The sequence below is a fragment of the Bos mutus genome, chromosome 4 (assembly GCF_027580195.1).
Source record: "Bos mutus isolate GX-2022 chromosome 4, NWIPB_WYAK_1.1, whole genome shotgun sequence".
Taxonomy (NCBI): domain Eukaryota; kingdom Metazoa; phylum Chordata; class Mammalia; order Artiodactyla; family Bovidae; genus Bos; species Bos mutus.
The window spans coordinates 19,885,119-19,907,009 of NC_091620.1; the positions used below are offsets into that span (position 1 = coordinate 19,885,119).

General features: G+C 35.8%; 1 protein-coding gene across 5 annotated transcripts in view; it reads left to right on the forward strand.

Annotated features, from left to right (window-relative positions):
• BRAF (B-Raf proto-oncogene, serine/threonine kinase) overlaps positions 1-21,891 on the forward strand; it is a 168,186-nt gene that overhangs the window by 109,969 nt on the left and 36,326 nt on the right. For all 5 annotated transcript variants that reach the window (XM_070369170.1, XM_070369171.1, XM_070369172.1 and 2 more), the window contains 5 exons: positions 1,760-1,796; positions 5,522-5,658; positions 6,560-6,677; positions 9,702-9,786; positions 10,820-10,996. In XM_070369170.1, the coding sequence (XP_070225271.1) occupies positions 1,760-1,796; positions 5,522-5,658; positions 6,560-6,677; positions 9,702-9,786; positions 10,820-10,996 (554 nt within the window). The remainder of the gene's footprint in view (positions 1-1,759; positions 1,797-5,521; positions 5,659-6,559; positions 6,678-9,701; positions 9,787-10,819; positions 10,997-21,891) is intronic.

Below are 21,891 nucleotides of genomic sequence, written 5' to 3' on the forward strand. Positions count from 1 at the left end.
TAACCGTGGAGCTAACAGTGTCTGCCCCTTGTAGTGATTATCATTCTTGGCACAAAAAAAGAATTCAGAAATTATAGCTAATATTATGCAGATGTTTGTAGATATAGAGACAGAACAGAATGTTCTTTGATAGCTTCTGTTTTCTCTATCCTGCTAAAAAGGGGAAGAGCAGTAATTAGGAAAGGAACCATAGGAAATTGGGGGAAAGTTTGAAATAGCCAGTATTGGAATACTAGAAGGTCCTGTTTAACCTAGATCACATAGAAAAAGATTGTCAGAGAGCTTTAAGAACATATTTAAGATCGGAAAATACAAGCTTATGGTGGTTATTAGCAGAAGGTTGTCCAGAAGGCCTTTCTTTTTTTTTTGGGCAGCGCTGCTCAGCTTATGGGATTGTACTTCCCTGATGAGGGCTTAAACCCCAGCTCTCAGCAGTGAAAGCTCAGAGTCCTGGACCACCAGGGAATTCCACCTCTGCTTTTCTGCATCCTATCTACCGCTCAAACTCCAGCTCTTAGATTAACTTCTTCAAATGCTTCACCAGTGACCAAGTTCTATAGTTATTTCTTTATCCTTTGAACTTATGTTGCACCAAGAATCTTTTTACATATACTGTTTATTTGGCAATTAATTAAGCAACTTTGGCACCTTTTTTTTTATTGTTTTCTTAAGCTCTTATTTTTATGTAATTTCTATGTTTGTATATCTTTCTTAGATGATAAGCTGTCAAGAACTCAAAGTTAGTGAGACCACCATGATTTTATATTTATTGGTAGTCATACAACCACTAATACTTAGCACCTTATTTGCAGATATTTGTTGATTATTCTGTATAAAATGGTAAAGGTTTTTTATAGTACATTGAACATGGCAGAAATGCATCTGTAAAGAATCTTCTCTTGTTTTAGCTTATAAGCCTTTGGGCATATTTAGAGACATTTGGGGTAGGTCAGTCATCAGTTATACTGGGTAAACTAAGTTCTGTCAAAGTCCAAATTGGTCCAAATTGCACTACATTGCCAGTAGACTCCTCCCCCACTGCCCTGCCTCACAATGTCTGTTATAAAAAGCTGTATTTTAATAATAAAGACAACTAAAAAAATGTTTCCCTTCTAGTGTGTCCTTAAACATTTATATTCTTAAGATCATATCAGTGTACACTTAATTTTGTATCCTTTTTTAATTATAAACATGTTTCATGATTCAAATTTCATAACTGTTTTAGTAGCTGCATAATATGTTCTAAATTGAAACACTATAATTTACTTAACCAATATGTCAATATGCCTAAAATGTCAGTATGCCTAAAATAGGGAAATAATTATTTTTTAGTATAATGGATAATGTTGCACTAAACATCTTTGTGCATATCATTTTTTCTTATGAATTATTTCTTTAGGAAAAATTCCCAGAAGTGGAATTACAGGATCAAAGGGTATGAACATTTTATGGCTCTTAATATGTGCCAGTAGAATGTTTTTGAGCATTAATGCAGCCATTGGTTTTAAATGGCCTGAAATGGATTTCAGCATTTGATCAGGACTAAACCCTTCAGTCTAGGGTTAGGTTGGCAGGTGTTTCAAAGTTTTTATTTTATCATGTTCACTAGTTAATTTCATATTCTTTCTGTTTTGTGAAGTAATTTATAAGACAGGTATTATTTTGAATTCACCTTTCTGTTAATGCTTAGTGGAAAATAAAATGTTGTTGCTTTTTTATCATATGCTTTGATTAAGTATACATTATTATCTATTTGTAGGACTTGATTAGAGACCAAGGGTTTCGTAGTGATGGAGGTAAGTAGTGATTTCAATTTAAAACAAACAAAAAAACACCCCGGGAAGAATGCAATTGCTTTGCTGCTTGTCTCCTTTATATTTGCTTCTTTCATGAAACACAGACACAGAGAAAAATATGTAGAGAAAAATAAAAAATTGTTTGCTTTTCTTTAGTAATTATCATTTATCTCTAATAAAATTTTAACTGATTTTAAATTTTAACTCCAGAAACAGAGAAAAAGAGAGGACATAAAAGGGAGTCTTAAATGTGACATCTACAATTTTTTAATGTTTTTATCAAATCATTTTACCCATTTTATTCCTATCTCCACTAATACTTAAAGACTGAGCAATCAGGTTTTTTTACAATCAGTTAAAACTTGACTTCTTAAATCATTCTTGGGGAGAATCCCTGGGATTACCTGCTACAGCTTGTCAGTTTGATAGACACTGTCAACTACTTCCCTTCAGCTTTCTAGAAGGCCCTGGAAGATAAATTTTATAGCGTGGACTCCTAATAGAAAAGCCCAGTTCCCCTCTTACTAGTCCAATAAATAAAATAAGCAAATGAGAGATCGAATGGAGATTTCTTAAAGAATTTTTATCAGCTGTTTACTCTGGCACCCAGTGAATATTGGGGTCATAGCAAAACATTATTTTAGAAAATACTTTTTAAAATAAGAGTTTATCCCCATAAGATTTTTGTAAGAGATGCTGTTTGAAACAGTCTTGACATTTTCTTTCAGGTGGTCCTTTATGCTTCCCTCTTCAACTGTCGTCTGTTTAATAAGGAAGCCCTGCAGTGCCCACATACTTTGTTTAGAGTCAGTCTTTTCACTGTGACCCTGCTTTATATTCAAAATATCTAAGCCCAGATGCAAAGATACTTTATGTCAAATGTTGCATGAACCATCTTTTGTTATGTTTCTATATACTTGTGGACCTACCAAAATAATAAGCCTGTGTTATGTACTCTGGACTTAGTATTTATTATATGTAGTACATAGTTACAAAAGTTTTTTTTTCCTGTTTGTTATTCCATGAACCCACCAATTAATGTTGCTGCCAGTTTGACTTTCGTATGCTTTAATAGCTGTGGCTTTGATAATTTTGCCCAGTACATTCAGCATTTAAATGTTGCCATCACGTTAGCATCACAGAGTTAACTTAGTCATAAAAATTGCCTGCTTAGTACCAAAAATCAAACAGCATTTATCCTTTATATGAATCACTTTTAAAAGAATGATTGGAATTTTATGAAAATAAGCAGTTTTTTAAACATCCATAATTATTTTGTGAAGCAGGCTTCAACTCATCTTATTTATTCCCCGTGATTTCTTTCATTTCTTCTGTGTCTGTCTTCCTGTGTTTGCCTGCTCCTCTCTTTCTCTTCTAACAGCCCCTTTGAACCAGCTGATGCGCTGTCTTCGGAAATACCAATCCCGGACTCCCAGTCCCCTCCTACATTCTGTCCCCAGTGAAATAGTGTTTGATTTTGAGCCTGGCCCAGTGTTCAGAGGTAGTTGGGCTCTTCTTTCTTGTTTTCACCCAAAGCAAATTAAATATAAACAACAGATGCTGTTTGTGTCTCACCCTCACAGTGTGTTTGTAAGTGTGAGAGTTTTCAGTGCTAAATTTCTGCTTGGCCTGGCTGGAGTGCTCTGAATGTGCTTCTCACACATACTCACTTCCACAAGCTTTCTGTATGCTGTCTGTCATAAATGTTTAAAAGCAAGAGCTGAAACTTCCATCTTGTTTTTTGTTAATACTAACTTTTGGTCTTGATAATTTCCTAAATTCAGGGGGTGGCAGCAAATAATGTGGGGAGGGTTTTCTTCAAGCTGAATTTCTTTTACTTTAATCCATTTAGGTGATAACCTTGATGGTTGCTAATATCAATTTTTTTGGTTTTTAAAAAATGGAAATCCCTATTATGAGTTCTTATTAGACTTTTGGCTTTGACTTTTTGTAATATGTATTCTTTTTTTTTTTTTAAACATAAGCCATGTATATTTTATATCAAAACTAGGGAACTTAAAGAAGATCTGTAATGTATTTGAAGTATTTTAGCATACTTTAGAAAATTAAGATTGATACTTTGAGTTATGCTCTCATATGAGGGGAGAGTGTAGCAGTATAATTTCACCCATCCATTTTATTTCACCATTCTTTAACTAGTGGTTAAACTAATTCTTAAAAATTTAAGTCAAAATTTAGACAAGTGTCTTGCTCTAAATATTTTTAAAGAATTATATTTACTGGTTTTTGCTAGTGTCTGTTACTTATTCTGAATGAATGATGGTTTTCAGATTTTTGCTCTTTCTGCCCAACTTTCTCAGAGAATCCATGGAATGGGCTGGAAGTTATAGAGAACTGAGTAGTGTAATTAAAGTAAGTGATGCAGTACAGCACTGAGTAGATCAGGATTGTGAAGCCTGGGTAAACAGTTAAGGCTTCATGATGTTGAAATATTATCAATGGAAGGCAGAATACGGATTGTAGTTAATAGATACTCCAGTTAATAACTGTAGTTTTTAACTACAGTTTGTAGTTAAACTACAGATTGTAGTTAATAGATACTCCAGGTGTCATTTTCTTTTAGAAATTGCATGTGAGATCATGGAAATTACACATGATGACATATGTGGTGTAGTAATGATGAAATTTCTATACAGTTTTAACATTTTAAATGTTGCCATTAGTATTTTGATCCTTGTCCTTTGAGAGAGAATGACTTTTTAACTTGAGAGTAGTTACCTACTTTTTTTTAAAAATGGAAGTCTTTTCGTTCTGTTTGTGCAATATTAACTGACATCTCAGTCCTGCTTAGCTATACTCAGGCTCCACCAGGAGTCATTACCCTGAACCCCTCTGAACCAGGTGCTTTCTGTACATGAATTGGAATTTTTGCTCAGTCAGCACTTGGAAGAAAAAGTATCCATCAGAAAGGTGAGTCCATTTTCAAAGAGTGTAGCCCTTGGACTCATTTTGCTGATAAAATATTTCCGTTTGTAGTAACTTGGCTGAGATGCCATTGCACTTTACTTGTTCTCATTTTATAGGCAGAGATTTTTCAGAAAGTCTTGAGAAACCTACTTGGCTTTGTTGCCATTAACTTTGTTGTGCAGGTAAAATTAATCTTTGTTTAGCAAAATAAAGCTCCAGAAACCAATGACAGTGACCAGTATCTTTCTTAAATAGTGTATAGTATGTAGTGTAGGATTTTTTTTAATTTTAGTGGCTAATATGAAAGAGTTAGATAATGTCAATATTAAGGCCATTATTAGAAAATGTTTCCATTTGGAGCATTTCTCTCTTTTTTATTATTATTATTGATTGGCTCTTAATGTCACATAATTAAAGTTTATTTTTTATGTTTGCTTTTAAATTGATTTTGCTTTTTGGTTTTTTTGGTCAAAGAAAAAATTGGGATATATTTAAGATTGTTTTTCTCCTAGGCTCTGCAGCAGTAAGCAAAGTATATATCTATAATCATATATTTTAAAGGTTATTAAATTGACCAAAATGCTAAAACTGTAAAACTAAAAGAAACTACAGTTTTTAAATTTATAATTAATCACCAAATGAGGCCCTCTTTTTGCCTGTCCTTTCCTAATGGTCAGTATTAAAACATGCACTGCATTTTTTAAAATAAGTCTACATCTCCTTGCACCCTCTGCCCCCAGTAAGCTAACGTACTTGATCCTCCTTTAATAGATAAATTTTTCCTTTCACTAACTTAGGATCAACCACAGGTTTATCCGCCACACCCCCTGCCTCATTACCTGGCTCACTCTCTAATGTGAAAGCATTGCAGAAATCTCCAGGACCTCAGCGAGAAAGAAAGTCCTCTTCATCCTCAGAAGACAGGAATCGAATGGTGAGAGTATATATCTTTTTTCCTCTGAAGTGCTTTCTTCTTAGAAATCATTAAGAGCTGATAGTTTTTTGCTTAAAGCATATTCCCACAATGTTGATTTTTGCTCTCAACTCTAATATAATTGAGTAAAAGGCAGTTTGGGAAGAGTTAGAATAGTGTTCTGTTTCTGAACTATGGAAAGAGAGTAAGCCAGTATTTTAGGAAGCATTAGGCATATATGTTTTAAAGAGTTGGTCTGAAATTCAAATATCTACCAAAGGACAGTTTTTCCTATTGAAAAATTAAATTTATGCTGTAACTTAAATATTTATTAAAAACTAATCACATTAGCAGTAGTGCACTAGTATATATTGGCTAAGTGGATTCTCTATCATACCAGAGTTTTGTATGTGTTGATAACATTTTTGAGAGAGAGATTGGATCAGATAAGATATATGAAGTAAGTTAGTACTGACTGGGAGAAAGTAATTAAGATTATCAACAGTTGCCTAGTACCTTAACTCAAATTTTTGGCCTTTGGAGCCAAAGCTAGTCGCAAATGTGTAGTGCTTACTTATCTTGCCCCAGTAGTCTTCCAAATGATTTTTTTTTTAAGTTGCTTTATTTTATTGATTTTAATACTGAAATTTAATATAACATTTCTGCTCATAACCAATAAATAATTTTCATTTTTACTGAATTATTTCCATCCTAATATTGACTTAGTTCTTAAACTTAAGTTGTGTATTGTAAGAATCATCTTCGTATTATTCCTCTAGAGTATAGTTTTGTTTTGTTTCTCCCCAAAGTTCTTATTCTCTTCTTATGTCCGTTTCAGAAATAGAGGAATGTACTTAGTGTCGAACATAAAGTGTTCCTTTTTTGTTTGCTTTGGCTTGACTTTTGCCTTATTTTTATCAAGAAAACGCTTGGTAGACGGGATTCAAGTGACGATTGGGAGATTCCTGATGGACAGATCACAGTGGGACAAAGAATTGGATCAGGGTCATTTGGGACAGTCTACAAGGGAAAGTGGCATGGTACGTATGTCATACAGTGATCCTGTCACAACTTTTGTTAAAAAGAAAATGTCAAAGGGAGTATTCACTGTTTGTATCATTAAGCTGTTTTGATCAGACGCAAGAGTTCCCCAAAGGTTTTTATCAAAAATTATGGGAAATAAAAATTGGATTCACAGTAACCAGAAGTCCTCTCATTATACTTCAGTAATAATTTTTTAAAGATGATGATCGTCCGGATGAGCTAGTCACCAAGATATTTTTTTTTATAAGTCTTTCTGTTGGTAATTTTATTTATATTATAAACCACAAGTAAACATATAAAAAGAGAACTTAACCAAAGGAAGAAATGACCAGTAAACATATAAAAAATGTTCAGTCTCACTACTTGTGAAAGAATTAAAAATTCAAAAAATAGAAATCATCATTGCTTCTTAAGTGACTTATCTTTCTTTGAAAAAATAAATGGACAAAAAATTATTTTAATTGATTGTTTAGAGTTGTGATTGTAATGCTGCTGGTGGGAAAGTAAATTGCTATGAATTTTCTGGAGGGCAGTTTGGCAATATGTGTATGGAGCCAATAATTTTATATGTAGAACATGAACAAACAGATGTGTAAGTATATTCATTGGAGATTTAATATTAATGAAAAATGGAAATAACTTAAAATGCCCATTAAAAGATTGGATTATACTGATAATGTCCATATATAATTATATAGACAGTAAAATGGTATGGCAGATCTATATTTATTGATATGGAAAAGTTTCAGTGGTATATTTTAAAAGCAGCATGTATAATATCCCATACTATGATGCTACATATATATATCATAATTTTCTAAATGACCATCAATATTTTAGTATATATCTTTTCTAGGTTGTCTTTTTCGTGTGTGTGTGTTAGTCAGTTGTGTCTGACTCTTGGTAATCCCATAGACTGTAGCCCACTAGGCTCCTCTGTCCATGGGATTCTCCAGGCAAGAATGCTGGAGTGGGTTGCCATTTCCTTTTCCAGAGGATCTTCCCAACTCAGGGGTCAAACCTAGGTCCCCTGCATTGCAGGCAGGTTCTTTACTGCTGAGCCACCAGGGAAGCCCCTGTCCTTTTCAGATATATTTATAAATGTTATATAATATTTATAAATAAATATATAAATATTTATTTAAATACCTTTAATTATGGGACATTCATCACTGAGACTGCATATATTAAATATATATATTATATATATATAAATTTATAAATAAATATATAAATATTTATAATACTGCATACTTTTAAGAGCCTAGTAAGGAATACAACAGGTCTCCCCATGTGGCACTAGTGATAAAGAGTCCACACTGCCAACGCAAAAGATACAAGAGATGTGGGTTCGATCTCTGGGTCAGGAGGATCCCCTGGAGGAGGGCATGGCAACCCACTCTGGTATTCTTGCTTGGACAATCTCAAGGACAGAGGAGCCTGGCAGACTGTAGTCCATAGGGTCACAAAGAGTCAGACACGACTGAAGTGACTGAGTATACACACAGAGTATACAGGAGTAGGTTAACAGTGATCATTTTTGAATGACATGATTATGGGAGATTTTTATTTTATTCCTTACGCTTTTAAAATGTTTAATTTTTTAAGTTTGTTAGTTTTTTTTCTATAAGCACTTGATAATCAGGAAAAATCAATGTTAGTTTAATTATATTAATGTTAAGTTTAATTATATTGAAATATACATGCAAATAAGTGCACTTTAATGTACAGGTAGCTAAAATTTTGCAACGTTAACACATTTGGTCAATAAACAGAGCATTCCCAGAACTCTAGAAGTCCTTTTCATGTCCCCCACCCTCAAGAGTAGCCACTATCCATACCTGAATAGACATAATAATACAGTATGCACTCCTTTGTATCTGGTCCTTTTTACACAATATTGTTTATAAGATTCATCTGTATTATCGTATGTAGTTGTAGGTTATTCATTCTCTATATAGTGTTCATTGTGTGACTATAGGCATGACTATATACCGTGTGACCAGCATTTGAATAGTTTCCAGTTTGGGGCTTTTATAAACACTGCTGCTATGAATATTCTTAGCACCTGTCATTTAGTGAACATATGTGTCCATGGTGGTTGGTATATATCTAGGAAAGACTTGTGGGGCCAGTAGTCCATTCTAAAGGAGATAGGTCCTGGGTGTTCATTGGAGGGACTGATGCTAAAGCTGAAACTCCAATACTTTGGCCACCTCATGCGAAGAGTTGACTCACTGGAAAACATCCTGATGCTGGGAGGGATTGGGGGCAGGAGGAAAAGGGGACGACAGAGGATGAGATGGCTGGATGGCATCACCGACTCGATGGACGTGAGTCTGGGTGAACTCCGGGAGTTGGTGATGGACAGGGAGCCCTAGCGTGCTACGATTCATGGGGTCGCAAAGAGTCGGACACAACTAAGCGACTGATCTGAACTGAAGTAGATATCAACACAGTGTTTTGTGTGGTTGTACCAATTTATACACCTTTTGGCAATGTGTAAGAATTCTACCTGTTTCATATAAAGTTTTTTTTAAAATAATTTTTCTAAGTAAAAGCAATAAGTGATCCATGGATTTGAAGGAAGTGTTAAATACTCTGATAAAGAAGTTTGCAGTTTTCTATTTCCGCAAAGTTTCGTTCTGCCTGTCATCTACAGTTTTAACATTCAGTTAGTGAATGCATCTAATTTAGTTTTGCTAAATAGCTAGGAAAATATCATGGGTATTTAATTGGTTAAACTAAATTTCCAAGGGAAAAATGAGATAGGCTGGTTGTTTTTGAGGGAGGGGAGAACAGGGATTGGTATTTTAAAATACTAGTATAGGAGTGTCATTTTTAGTTTTTATCTTTTGAAAATTAATGCCGTTTAGGTAGTTAAGGTATAATTTATTTGCAGTTTTGCAATGGTATGGTTTTAATGCTCTGGTAATTTGTGAAAATACCATAGAGTTTTTTATGTTTTTAAATTTTAATTAAAGATTGGAATGACATTTGGAATGGCAATTACCTTTTAGGTGATGTGGCAGTGAAAATGTTGAATGTGACAGCACCCACACCTCAGCAGTTACAGGCCTTCAAAAATGAAGTAGGAGTACTCAGGTAAGCTTGTGTGAATCATGTTTTCCAGAGAAGTTACCTTGATCAACTTGTGTTTTCCAGTGACAGCTCCTGTTAGCTTCACAGATTTACTCAAAATGGACAAAACAAAGTCTTTCTGAGTATATTTTGTCTTTGACTGTTTTCTTTTAAGTGGTATGCAATATTATATGGTACAGCTGATAAAAATATTAATCCTAGAGTGAATTAATGGAAACAGTGTTCGGATCATGAAAAGTGGTGCTTCTTCTTACGGGAATACTGCTCTCAAAATTCTAAGGTTATCAAAACACACTTAGAGATTGTATCAAACCTGGAACTTGAGGGAAATGAGCAAACTAGGGTATGTCCAGGCAAGGAGAACTTAGATGCGGAGGATTCTGGAACTATAACTTAGGGAGAAAATTGTCAACAGTACTGAGATGATAGGTCCATAGGAGGCTATTATGTTCAAAAGGGTATAAACTTGCTCTGTTTTATTCTAGAGAGTAGAACAGAGAAGCCAGTGATGAAAGTTACAGGAAAATGTTTTTCTAGTATGAACTACTTTAAAGGGAAGAAAGAAAAGAAGAGGGGACTTCCCTGGTGTCCAGTGGCTATTATTCCACACTTCCACTGCAAGGGCACAGATTCCATCCCTGGTGAAGGAACTTCAGATTCCCCGGTTGTGGAACATGAATTCCACATGCCGCAAGATGTAGCCAAAAAAAAGAAAAAGAAAAAAAGAATAGTGGGAACAGGCTACAGTCTCAGTGATGAATGTCCCATAATTAAAGGTATTTAAATAGTATCTAGTTGCCTATCTATGAGGTACACTGAAAAAGACATTTATGAAAAAGTTAGGGTGTTAGACTAGATAATTCCTAAAGTCTCATCTAAATTTATCCTGCTGCTGCCTTGCTAAAAAATACCTTTTTCTGACAGCATCTTATTGACAAGTAGAGTGCTTTGGCCCTGGTTTTGTGTTTTGTTTTTTTTTTAACATTTGCTAAAGTGTATCAACATTTACTATTTCCTGTTATGTTTCTTTTTACAGGAAAACGCGACATGTGAATATCCTCCTCTTCATGGGTTATTCAACAAAGCCACAACTGGCTATTGTTACCCAGTGGTGTGAGGGCTCCAGTTTATATCATCATCTCCACATCATTGAGACCAAATTCGAGATGATCAAACTTATAGATATTGCACGGCAGACTGCACAGGGCATGGAGTAAGTTCCATTCTGTTAAATCTCATGTAAATTTTGAAGACCACTGAGGATGTTTTAAAGGTTTCAGCTATTATTCTTTTGACTTAAATTCCCAGTTACTCTCCAGCATCATATAGGCACTTTTAACTAATGGCTAGCTATATGATATTAAGAAATAGAATAGTCTGTCTCTAGTACAGTCTTCAAAACATATATCAAATATTTGATAATATATATGTGACTGTGAATTTATGTTTACTATACTATAATTTCGCTAAGCAGTGAGGGATCAAAAGATAAAAATAGTCCCCCGGTGCCCCTGCAAAAATAAATCCACTGAAAAGTCATTAACAGTTACTGAAGTATATAAAATGATTGTTAATTATCCTTTCAAGTTATTTTCTCCATGTGCCCCTATTTTCTATTGCAAAATAATCATCTGTGTAAAATATAGTAAAAATAAAGTAAAAGTGAAAGTCTGCATTTTGATCCTTTTTGAGGATTTCAAGTTGACTAGTTCATTGAATTTTACTTTGTAATTTAAAAGATAAAAAAATTACTTTATAAAATTTATCATAGGCCAAAGTAAGAAATTGACTACCAAGGATAGATTTTGCATAAAGTGCAAATAAACAGTAAATAAATCAAAAGGTAAAATTAAATATATTTTGAAAGCACTTAGATGAAAAAATTTAAGTGAGTTAAATACAATTTTGAAGGTCCCATATGTAGTTTAAAAATATGCATGTATATTGAGTCAGTTTAACATTTTATAGTATACAGATGATTTTCACGTACATAGTCATCATGTCATTTAATTTTTATAAAATTATGAAGTACATATTTTATGTTTACAGACAAAGAAACTGAGGCTTCTAAATGACTTGTCTAGACTTCACATTTAATAAACAGCAGCAAAGATATTTAACTCAAAATTTTTGGCTCCCAACCATTATTCTTTCCCCATAACTACTATACCACTTTTGCATTATAAAATTAGAATAAAACAGTAAAAGAGTATACATGTATTAATACCTAAAACTCTGACTCAGGGTCATTTATAGCAAATAAGCATAGAACCAGGACTCAAAACCTGATCTAGCTCTTAAATCTTCCCACTGTCCTACCCTTTCTGTCAGAAAACTAGGCAGTATATTTGTAATTTAGATTGTTTATAAGTCTGTATTCAGCCAAAGTCCTTATTGCAGCAACTTATTACTTTATTCAGTAACATTCCCACTTTTCCAGTAGACTAAAACAGCCCCACCTCTGACTCTGAATCTGTTCAAATCTGAAAGGTTATATTAAAATCTTGCAAAGAGTAAACTGTGGCCACAATGGTAAACATTGAAAGAGAAACAAATCTCGTTCTGCTTTTACCCCACCAGTCTCTTTGCTGCTTCTTCAGCAGGCCAAGTATGCTCTTTGCTCAGGGCCTTTGTACTTGTTATTTTCTTTTTAGGATAAGTACTCCCACCACCAGGTATTCATAGAGCTTCTCCCTTATGTCTCTGTTCCAATGTTGCCTTTTCAAGGAAGCCTTCCAGTGATCACCTTGTATAACTAAAACATTCCTACCCCGCTCTGTCACCCTATGCCCCACGCTGTTTTTGTTTTTAACACCCAACTCCATATAACATTTGTTTATTGTCTGTCATCCCCACTAGAATACAAGCTATATGAGAGCAGGGGTTTATTGTTGTGCTCTTTGTTTTGTCTCTAATGCCTGAAACAAGGCCTGAGCTATGATAGATACATAAGACAAAAATTTTTAAATGAAACCATGATTACACACAACAGCATAATTATTGATAGGTTTACCTTCCAGAAGAGAGAGCAGCCACATCCTTGTTGTATCAAAAGTGAGAAATGTCAAGAAAAGGAAAAACAGTCAAAGACATAATCAAAGATTAACACAGAGGAAAAGGCTTTTGCTATACACAGAGGCAGCAGAGAATAGTATTAAATATTGTTTTAGAAACAGTGACTGGGCAGTGAAGTGCAGTGTTGATTAAGGTAAGAAGTGGAGGTAGAGAAAAACACTGTCCAATTGGAATTGTTCTGTGGTCTGGGATATAGTTAAGAGGCAGTATTTTCCCTTTACTTTACAGTTTGGGATCTGTAAGTATAAACCTTTACAGTCTATGTGTTTACTCTGAAATACTTTGTTTGCATTTTGAAGTAACTTAACTATATGATGAGTGTATCTGGCTGTGAATGTAAATCATCCCATTAGTTTATCCTTTATCTTAATAGCTGAAAAATATTAATTATAAAATATAAGCCTTCTAACAGATTATATTTTTTATTGCCAGCTTAAATTTAACCAAAGAAGATACAATTCCTTTTTTTCCTTTTAGTTTTTATAAGACAATATATGCAACTGGTTAAATGTTCCAACACATCTTTAGTTCCTGAAGGCTTTGGCAGATTGAAAGTCCTCTTATTAAAGTGGCTATGTGGCTTTCAGGTTAAGGTGACCCATTTTTGTTTCCTTGAGATGCCACCAAAACTATAATAATGAAAGTTGTTTTTAAGCATGAACATATAATGATGGAGAGGAAAAAAAGAATAGCAGTAATATTTTAGAAGCTAGAAAGCAGATGAAGAAGTAATAATAGACATAGTGCACCCAAAAAAACTAAATTATTAACTGGGTGTGGAAAAATAGAAGCCAACCTGATTTGTACCACAGAATCCTCAAGTCTCAAGAACTGGGAGGGTGAATTATTTCTGGAGGAGGAAAAGTACATAAATGAAAAGGCCTATCTGAAATGTTTCTCTGGATGCCTTCTCATGCTCTATGCCACTGGATGGACACCCGATTCCTACCCTGGCAGGACACTGGAAACATATTCTCTAGAGAGGAGAGAAAGTTTCTGGACTCAAGACACAGGGAAAATGGGGTGTGGGGGTGGGGGGTGGGGTCGGGTGACTGCCTACTAAGTGATGAATGGAGAGTTCCCTAGTGCTCTCTCTTCATTTGTTTCCCAGAAGGCTGGCAGCCAAACCTTCCCCTTCAGGCAGGAGATTGGAAGACTCTTGTTTGAGGAATCTACCAGCCAAGAATAGAGACACAAAGATAGTGATATTAGGAATTCCATCTAGATGGGAGTACATGGGAGTTCAGAACAAGAATTCAATTTGTATGCTCCAAGCTTTCAGACTGTCTTTTAGTCTCACTTAGTCTGGGTAAAGACAAATTATCTCTCAATTACCAGACATCAGAGGGAAGGTCTCTTAGGCCAGTGACAGAGAACAAATGGGGGAAAGGAAACTAGGAATAAACAAACACAGTTCAAGGAGAAGGACTAACCTCTCCCCACCAACCCCTGCAAAAAAAACTGTTTATCAGTTTCCTCAGAGATAAAAGATATTCTGTGAAATAAGGACAGATGCTTTATAAGGAACATTCATATAACAATGTAAAAATGTTAAAATGCTGATATTTATAGTCAGCTGGAAATTACATTCCTTCCAATTATTTAAACTTTTAGATGTCAGGTTCCTCCTCCATTGTCCTTCACCATCTTTTCATCAAGTACAGAACAAGTTAGTTGTAGCTGACAAGTAGATCTGTAGACTATTTAAATAGTTGCTTAGTAATGGCCTTTACACAGCCCTCATTTCAAACTAGTCTGGCCCTGAATGATTTCTGGAGACTGTTCAAAATGATCTTTTCTGACTACTTTCCAAAACTGATTCTAAAGTTCCAGGATATAAGCAGAATAAGAGCATGCTGTCTCACTATTAAAGTACTGGGGTTGCAGCCATTCCTAGATAAAACCTTTAGGAATTAGGAAGATTGAATTATTGGGACTTTGAAATGTGTCCCCTTTATTGGATTACAAAATATAAGCCAACAGTAGATGAGTGACGTTTTTCCTGTGTGACTGTCTTCTCTCTTCAGCAAAAGATCATTTCTGATTCCTAGGTTTACTTTAAGAGAGCAGAGCTATTCTAGTGGCAGATAATTAAATTCATTCTTAGGAATCAGGATTCATATAGTATATGTTTATCATCTTCTCACCTGACAGTCATTGATTCTGCCAAAGGGCCAAGGTATTTAAAGAATAACATTACAAAGAAATTCCAGGAATTGTCGGTCTGTTGTGCTATTTCTTTTCAGGGCTTTTCATTTCAGTCTAATACTTACTGTATAATTTTAAATGTAGCATTATTAGAAAATTTACTAAATGTTTACTCAGGGAGGCACACAGAAAAAGTTGCAATCTGTTGTTCTCACAGGAGTGATATATTCTGATTGTAAGGTGATTAAAAATAATTTGAGGATAAATTCTTACAATTTACTTTAAAACCAATAATGAAGTGTATGCTTCTTTTTATTCATAGGTAAGCCTAGTTAAAAGAAAGATAGAAGGATGAATTGAAGCTGAGAAGATGGTAAACATGTATTAATGACTGAAAATAATTCTGGTTGATCGAAGAATATTTAATTATAGTAAATGTTATTTTCTGGCAGATAAAAATAGTAATTGAGAGGAGGATGCTGATAATCACAAAAAATGCAGATTGAAAGAAGTACTGTTTTTTACCTACTAGAATTGCTAAAATGCCCAAATTCTGGCGAGATTAAGTATTGATAAAGATTAGGGGGATTGCTCACTGGGACACTCCTGATGCAGCCAACCACCCTGGGGATAACTTGGAAGGATCTATTAAAGTGTTTGGTCTACACCCAAGAAACAACCAGCTTTTGTTCCAAGAGAGGTATATTGAAGGAGATATACTACAGAAAAATATCTACTAGTGAAAATTTGGAAACATAAATGCTCATCACTAGAGGACTGCATAAATAAAGTATTGGCACATATGTGCAGGGAAAGAATATATAGCACAAATGAATAATATATGTTTCAACATCAGCTTTAAAGTATGTCAAATGAGAAAAGCAAGCTGCAGCATGAGACCACTTAAAATTGTAAAAACAAAACATTGCATATATTTTTAAATCTTATGTATATATATGTACAAATAGTAAACAAAACTTAGAAGGAGCTCAGTCAGTAGTAGTTATCTCCAGGATGGCAAAAAGAGTCTCAGATGGGGATGGCTTATCAAGGACAGAGGCTTTAGTTTTACCTACGTAAAATTCATGTGGTTTCCGTCTTTTTATTTAAGATTCTACAGTTGTGTTTTATTTTCACAACTTTCTTACAAGTGTAATTTTTTTAAAAAGGCAGGAGGCAAATGTGTAAAAATTTAAAAGCATTAAGTGTAGTGAGGAAAAGTGGTTTCTACAATTAGCCTTTGTTGCAGTTTTTCTTAATTTCAAAATATAAAGTATTATAAGGAAATGCATAATCACTATAGAAAACTTAGAAAATGTAAGCATAAGTAAGCACCAGTACTCTACTGAGAGAGAATTACTGTTAATGTTCAGATATGTAGTATTGTGTATCTTTTCAGAATTCTGTATTTTAATACTGTATACAGTGGTTTGTTGTTTTAAATACAGAATCACACTGGTTTTACTTTTATTTTACTTGCTCTTATTTTAGATGTCTTTACCGATCAATAAATATTATGTTCTAACTCCATCTCTGCTACTACTAGTGAGTGAATGAGTAAGTAAAGTTGCTCAGTTGTGTCCGACTCTTTGCGACCCCATGGACTGTAGCCCACCAGGCTCCTTGGTCCATGGGATTTTCCAGGCATGAATACTGGAGTGGGTTGCCATTTCCAAGTATGTTTTGTGGGGTTTTTTATATACAGTGATACATTTAGCAGTTACATAATATTTGTTCCAAGTGCTGTTCTGTGTACTTTATATATACTATCTCATTTAATCCTTAGCAACCCTGTTGTTCAGTCGCAATGTCGTGTCTAACTCTTTGCAACCCCATAGACTGCAGCATGCCAGGCTTCCCTGCCCTTCACTATCTCCCTGAGTTTGCTCAAACTTATGTCTGTTGAGTCAGTAATGCCATCCAACCATCTCATCCTCTGCTACCCCCTTCTCCTTCTGTCTTCAGTTTTTCCCAGCATCACGGTCTTTTCCACCCTGCAGGTAGATACTGTTATTAACCTGTATTTATTTACTGGTGGAGAAACTACAGTTTAAGAGGCCAGGTGACTTGCCGCAAGCACTTTGGCTCCAGAGTGTATTTCCTTGACCTCTTCACTGTTCTGCTTCTTCAGTTTAGTTAGTCCTTTCACCATCTAAATGGGCCCTGGATGCCATGCAGCCATCATACTTCCACTCCCTGGGTTTTTACTCTTCCCCTCTCGTAGACCCCGTTGTATTTCTTTTATCCTCAGTCCTCCAATATCTCTTCTCTAAGAACTGTCAGCTGATAACCTCACTTGCCATTTTATTAAGTATTAGAAACACCCACCACAGTATCTTCCTACCTACTTACATTCATACTCAATTTTTCTGTCTCATCATTAAGAGGAAAAGCCAGTCCTTTCATTTTGTGCATGCATACCATCCCCTTTCTCCTACAGACTGACATCTTTTGAGTAGCGCTCTCCTGTTCAACATCAGATTTTCCTTTTTTACTGGATTTTCTTGTGTTTTAAAATATCTTTCTTATGTACATTTGGAAGAATATTGACAATTGTTAAACCTAGGTGCAAGTCACAGGATATTATGCTATTCTTTGATTTTTCTGCATTTTCATGCATAAAAGTTTTCATAATAAAGAAGTTGTGGGAGTCCTTTTCTTGACCCCACTTCCATCTCAAACTATCATTCCGTTCCTCTTCTTTCTTTTATAGTAAAACTTCTCAACTGAGTTGTCCTTACTCACTCTCTAAATTCTTCCCTTCCCGATTTTCTTGGACCCCATTCCAGTCAGGCTTTTGCCCCTGACACTTCACTGAAATATCTCTTAATAAGATAGTTACCATGTTGCTAGATCCAGTGGTTAAATACTCAGTCCTCAACCATCAGAAGTATATAATGCAGTTGATCACACTCTTCTTCATGAAACGTCTTCTTAATCCCTTAAACTCTACCACCTGGGAGCCTTTTAGAAAAGCTGAATTTTAACCACCACCTCATATCTACTGAATTGAAGGCTGCATTTTAAGATCCCTGAGTGATTCTAATCATTAATCATTCTAAAGTTTGAGAAGCATTACTTTATATTCTCCTAATTTTCCTTCTCCTTACTATCTGTTCCTTCTCAGCTAGTTCTTCAACTCCTTAACCTCTCTAAATATTGAAATAGTCCTTTGGTAATCTCATCAAGTTTCATGACTTAAAATACCATTTAATTTCCATTTCTGTGGCAGTCTCCAGCTAATTCATTTCGTCAGAACTCCAGACTGTCATATGTAACTGTGCTTAACATCTCTTGATTGTCCAGTGGACATCTCAGATGTAATATATCTGATTCTGAGGTCCTGATCTTTTTCCTCAAGCTGCCCTTCTGCAGTCTTTTCATTGCAGTGACTGGCAGCTCTCTTCTTAGGCTGCTTGTATCTGACATTTTGTTTCTAGTCTTTGATGTCTTTCTTTTTCTTATACCATACTACCAATCTATTAATCAGCTCCAGTTATCTTTGTCTTTAAAGTATATCTAGGATCTTACTCTAATGGCAGAAAGAGAAGAATAATTAAAGAGTCTCTTGATGAGGGTGGAAGAAGAGAGTGAAAAAGCTTAAAACTCAACATAAAAAGAAAACAGTAAGTAAGATCATGGCATCTGGTCCCATCACTCCATGGCAAATAGATGGGGAAACAATGGAAACAGTGACAGACTTTATTTCCTTGGGCTCCAGAATCACCGTGGACTGTGACTGCAGCCATGAAATTTAAAAGACGTTCCTTGGAAGGAAAGCTATGACAAACCTAGACAGTATATTAAAAAGTGAAGACAACACTTTGCTGACAGACATCCGTATAATCAAAGCTATGGTTTTTCATGTCATGTATGGATGTGAGAACTGGACCATAAAGAAGACTGAGTGCTGAAGAATTGATGCCTTTGAGTTGTGGTGTTGGAGAAGACTCTTGAGAGTCCTTTGAACTGCAAGGAAACCAAACCAGTCAATCCTAAAGGAAATCAACCCTAAATATTCATTGCAAGGACTGATGCTGAAGCTCCAGTACTTTGGTCACCTGATGCAAAGAGCTGACTCATTGGTAAAGACCTTGATGCTGGGAAATACTGAAGGCAGGAGGAGAGGGGTTGACAGGATGAGGTGGTTAGATAGCATCACTGACTCAATGGACATGAATCTGAGCAAACTCCAGGAGATGGTAAAGGGCAAAGAAGCCTGGTGTGCTGCAGTCCATCCATGAGGTCGTAAAGAGTCAGACATGACTTAGCGACTGAACCGCAGCAAGAATCTCACAGCTTCTCATCACCTATTCTGCTGTTACCCTGATTCAGACCACAGTTACCTCTTGCCTGGGTGAGTGCCTTACTTCCACCCTTACCCACCTTCATTGTATTCTCAATTTAGTAGTCCTTTGAAGACTTCAGTCAGATTATGTTGCTCTTCTGCTCCTCCAGTGTCTTCACATTTCATACAGAAAGGAAGCCAGAGTACTTACACAATAGTTCTTAGAAGGTCACCACCACCACCTCCCTCCCGCACTGCCTATTCTACTCCCTCTCTCAGCTCATTACTGCTCTTCTGCCTCTTGTTTTCTCATCCAAGCCAGGTTGCTTTGCTATTCGTAGAATGCAGGAAGCACACAGCTGCCGTGGGGTTTTGCCCTTGCTCGTCCCTCTGCCTGCTGTGTTCTTATCCCATATCTGTATGACTCTCTGTCCTCCTTTGAATCTTTACTCAAGCTGTCCTTTGAAAAGAGACCTTCCCTGGCCTGAAATTACAACCCCCTGAAACTCAGCATTTTCTCTCTCCCACCTACTTTTTTGCATCTTTTTTATATCTTCTGTACTACAATGCAAGCCCCTTTAGGGTAGGGATTTTCTGCTTAATTTCCAAGACTTAGAACAGTTGTTGCTTAGCACAGAGTGGGCTTTCAATAAATATGTGTTAAATAAATGAAAGAAAGAACCTAAGAAGGTAAACGTTATCTCCATTTTACACGTTAGAAATCCAGAGCTTCAGGAATTATGTCATGTACCCAAGGTCATACGGCTAATGAGTGATACAGTTGGATCTCAGAGCCAGATCTGCACATTCACAACCCATGTCCTTTCCTCTACGCCTTTCTGGTCACGGCACTTAGATCCTCTGGGCTCTAGTTTTCCCATCAGCGTAAGTGGCCTTATTGCCCTTTTGCTTGCCTCACAAAGAAACGCAAAGGTTATAAAATCAAATGATGTAAAAATATCCTGAGAACTTGAAAATGCTTTATATGTACAGGAGGGTGATAGTAATTATTTGGTTTTTTAATAGAAGTTTTACAATTTTTGCTTTTAGTTTTAGTTCTTCCACCTGCTTCAAATTAGTATGAAGTAAGGATTGAAGATTTTTTTTTTCCTTATATGGATATCCAATTGTTCCAGCAACAATGGTTGAAGTACCTATCATTTCCCACATTTAACTGTCTTGCTCTTATAAATAAACAAATACCATACTTCTGAATTTGTGTATTTGAGCTTATGAATGCTATTCTAAGAATAGCATAGTTTTTGCTATTCCGTCAATATCATCATATTCCGTATTTACAGTACACTCTCACTTGGTCTCTTCAGGCCAGTGGTGTACTTAAATTATGATGAGAGTATTTTCCAAAGAGAGATTATACCCTCTCTAATGTAAGTCCCAGCCGGGAAACAGGACATGCAGATATCATATTCATGGACTAGAAAACTCAGTATTATTAAGATGTCTATTTTTTCCAAATTGAAGTCTCAGCAGGATTTTGGTATAAATTCACAAGTTGATCCTAAAACATATATGGAAATACAGTGGCAAGAATAGTCAGTTTTAGTCACTCAGACAGTTTTGAAAAAGAACAAAGTTGAAGGACATTTAATGTGAGATTCAAAACTTTCTATAAGCCGCCACAGTAATCAAGACAGTGTAATTAATGACAGATGTGTGACTCAAAACAGGAAAGAAAGTCTAGACATATATCTATTATGTCTGTGATCAGTAAATTTTTTTTTTTTTTAAACACCAAGATGCCAGGGCAATTCATTAAGAAAGGATAGTCCTTTCAAAAAATGTTACTGGAGATTGATTCTCAGCCCTCTTGGAGGAGGTTTGTCTTACAGCTTCACCATCAGCAGTCGTCTTCTCTTCTAGAATTCCTCTCTGAGAATTCTGGCAGGATTCAGAATCCCCCTACCTTTTGGAACCCACCTCCTTATCCTCTCCCAGAGTCCTTTTCCTCTTAAAGCCCCCTTCCCTAGAATCTAGCTTTCACCAAAACTTCCTTCCTTTCAGTCTCCTCCTCCCCAAATTCTCACAGAGGGCCACTCCCAAATCCCCCTCGTCAGAGCTCTCACCTTACACCCCCTCTTTGCCTGAATCTCCCTCCACTCAGGGCCCCCTGTTCCCCCGCACCCCCGCCTATTCTCCCCAGAATCTTCCTCTCCTCAGAGTCCACGACCCCTGCATCGCCCTCCTTCAGAAGCTCCCTCTCTGCAATCCACTTTTCCCAGAACTGGCCCCCTAGAGCCCATTTTCACAAAATCTTCATCCTGGGACTTCTCTGATGACTAAGCCTCCTCGCTCCCCATGCAGGGGGGCCTGTGTTCCATCCCTGGTCAGCGAATTACATCCTACCTGCCACTACCAAAGAAGACGCATGCCACAACTCATGCACAAGGAAAAGCAAAGATCCCATGTAACTAAGACCCGGCACAGCCAAATATATAAATATTTTAAAACAAACAAAATGTTACCGGAACAACTGTATATCCAAATAGGATAAATAACTAGCCCTTTTCTGGCACAAAATGTGAATATTCATTCAAAATGGATCAAAGGCCTAAGACTAAAAGCTGAACATCTAAAAC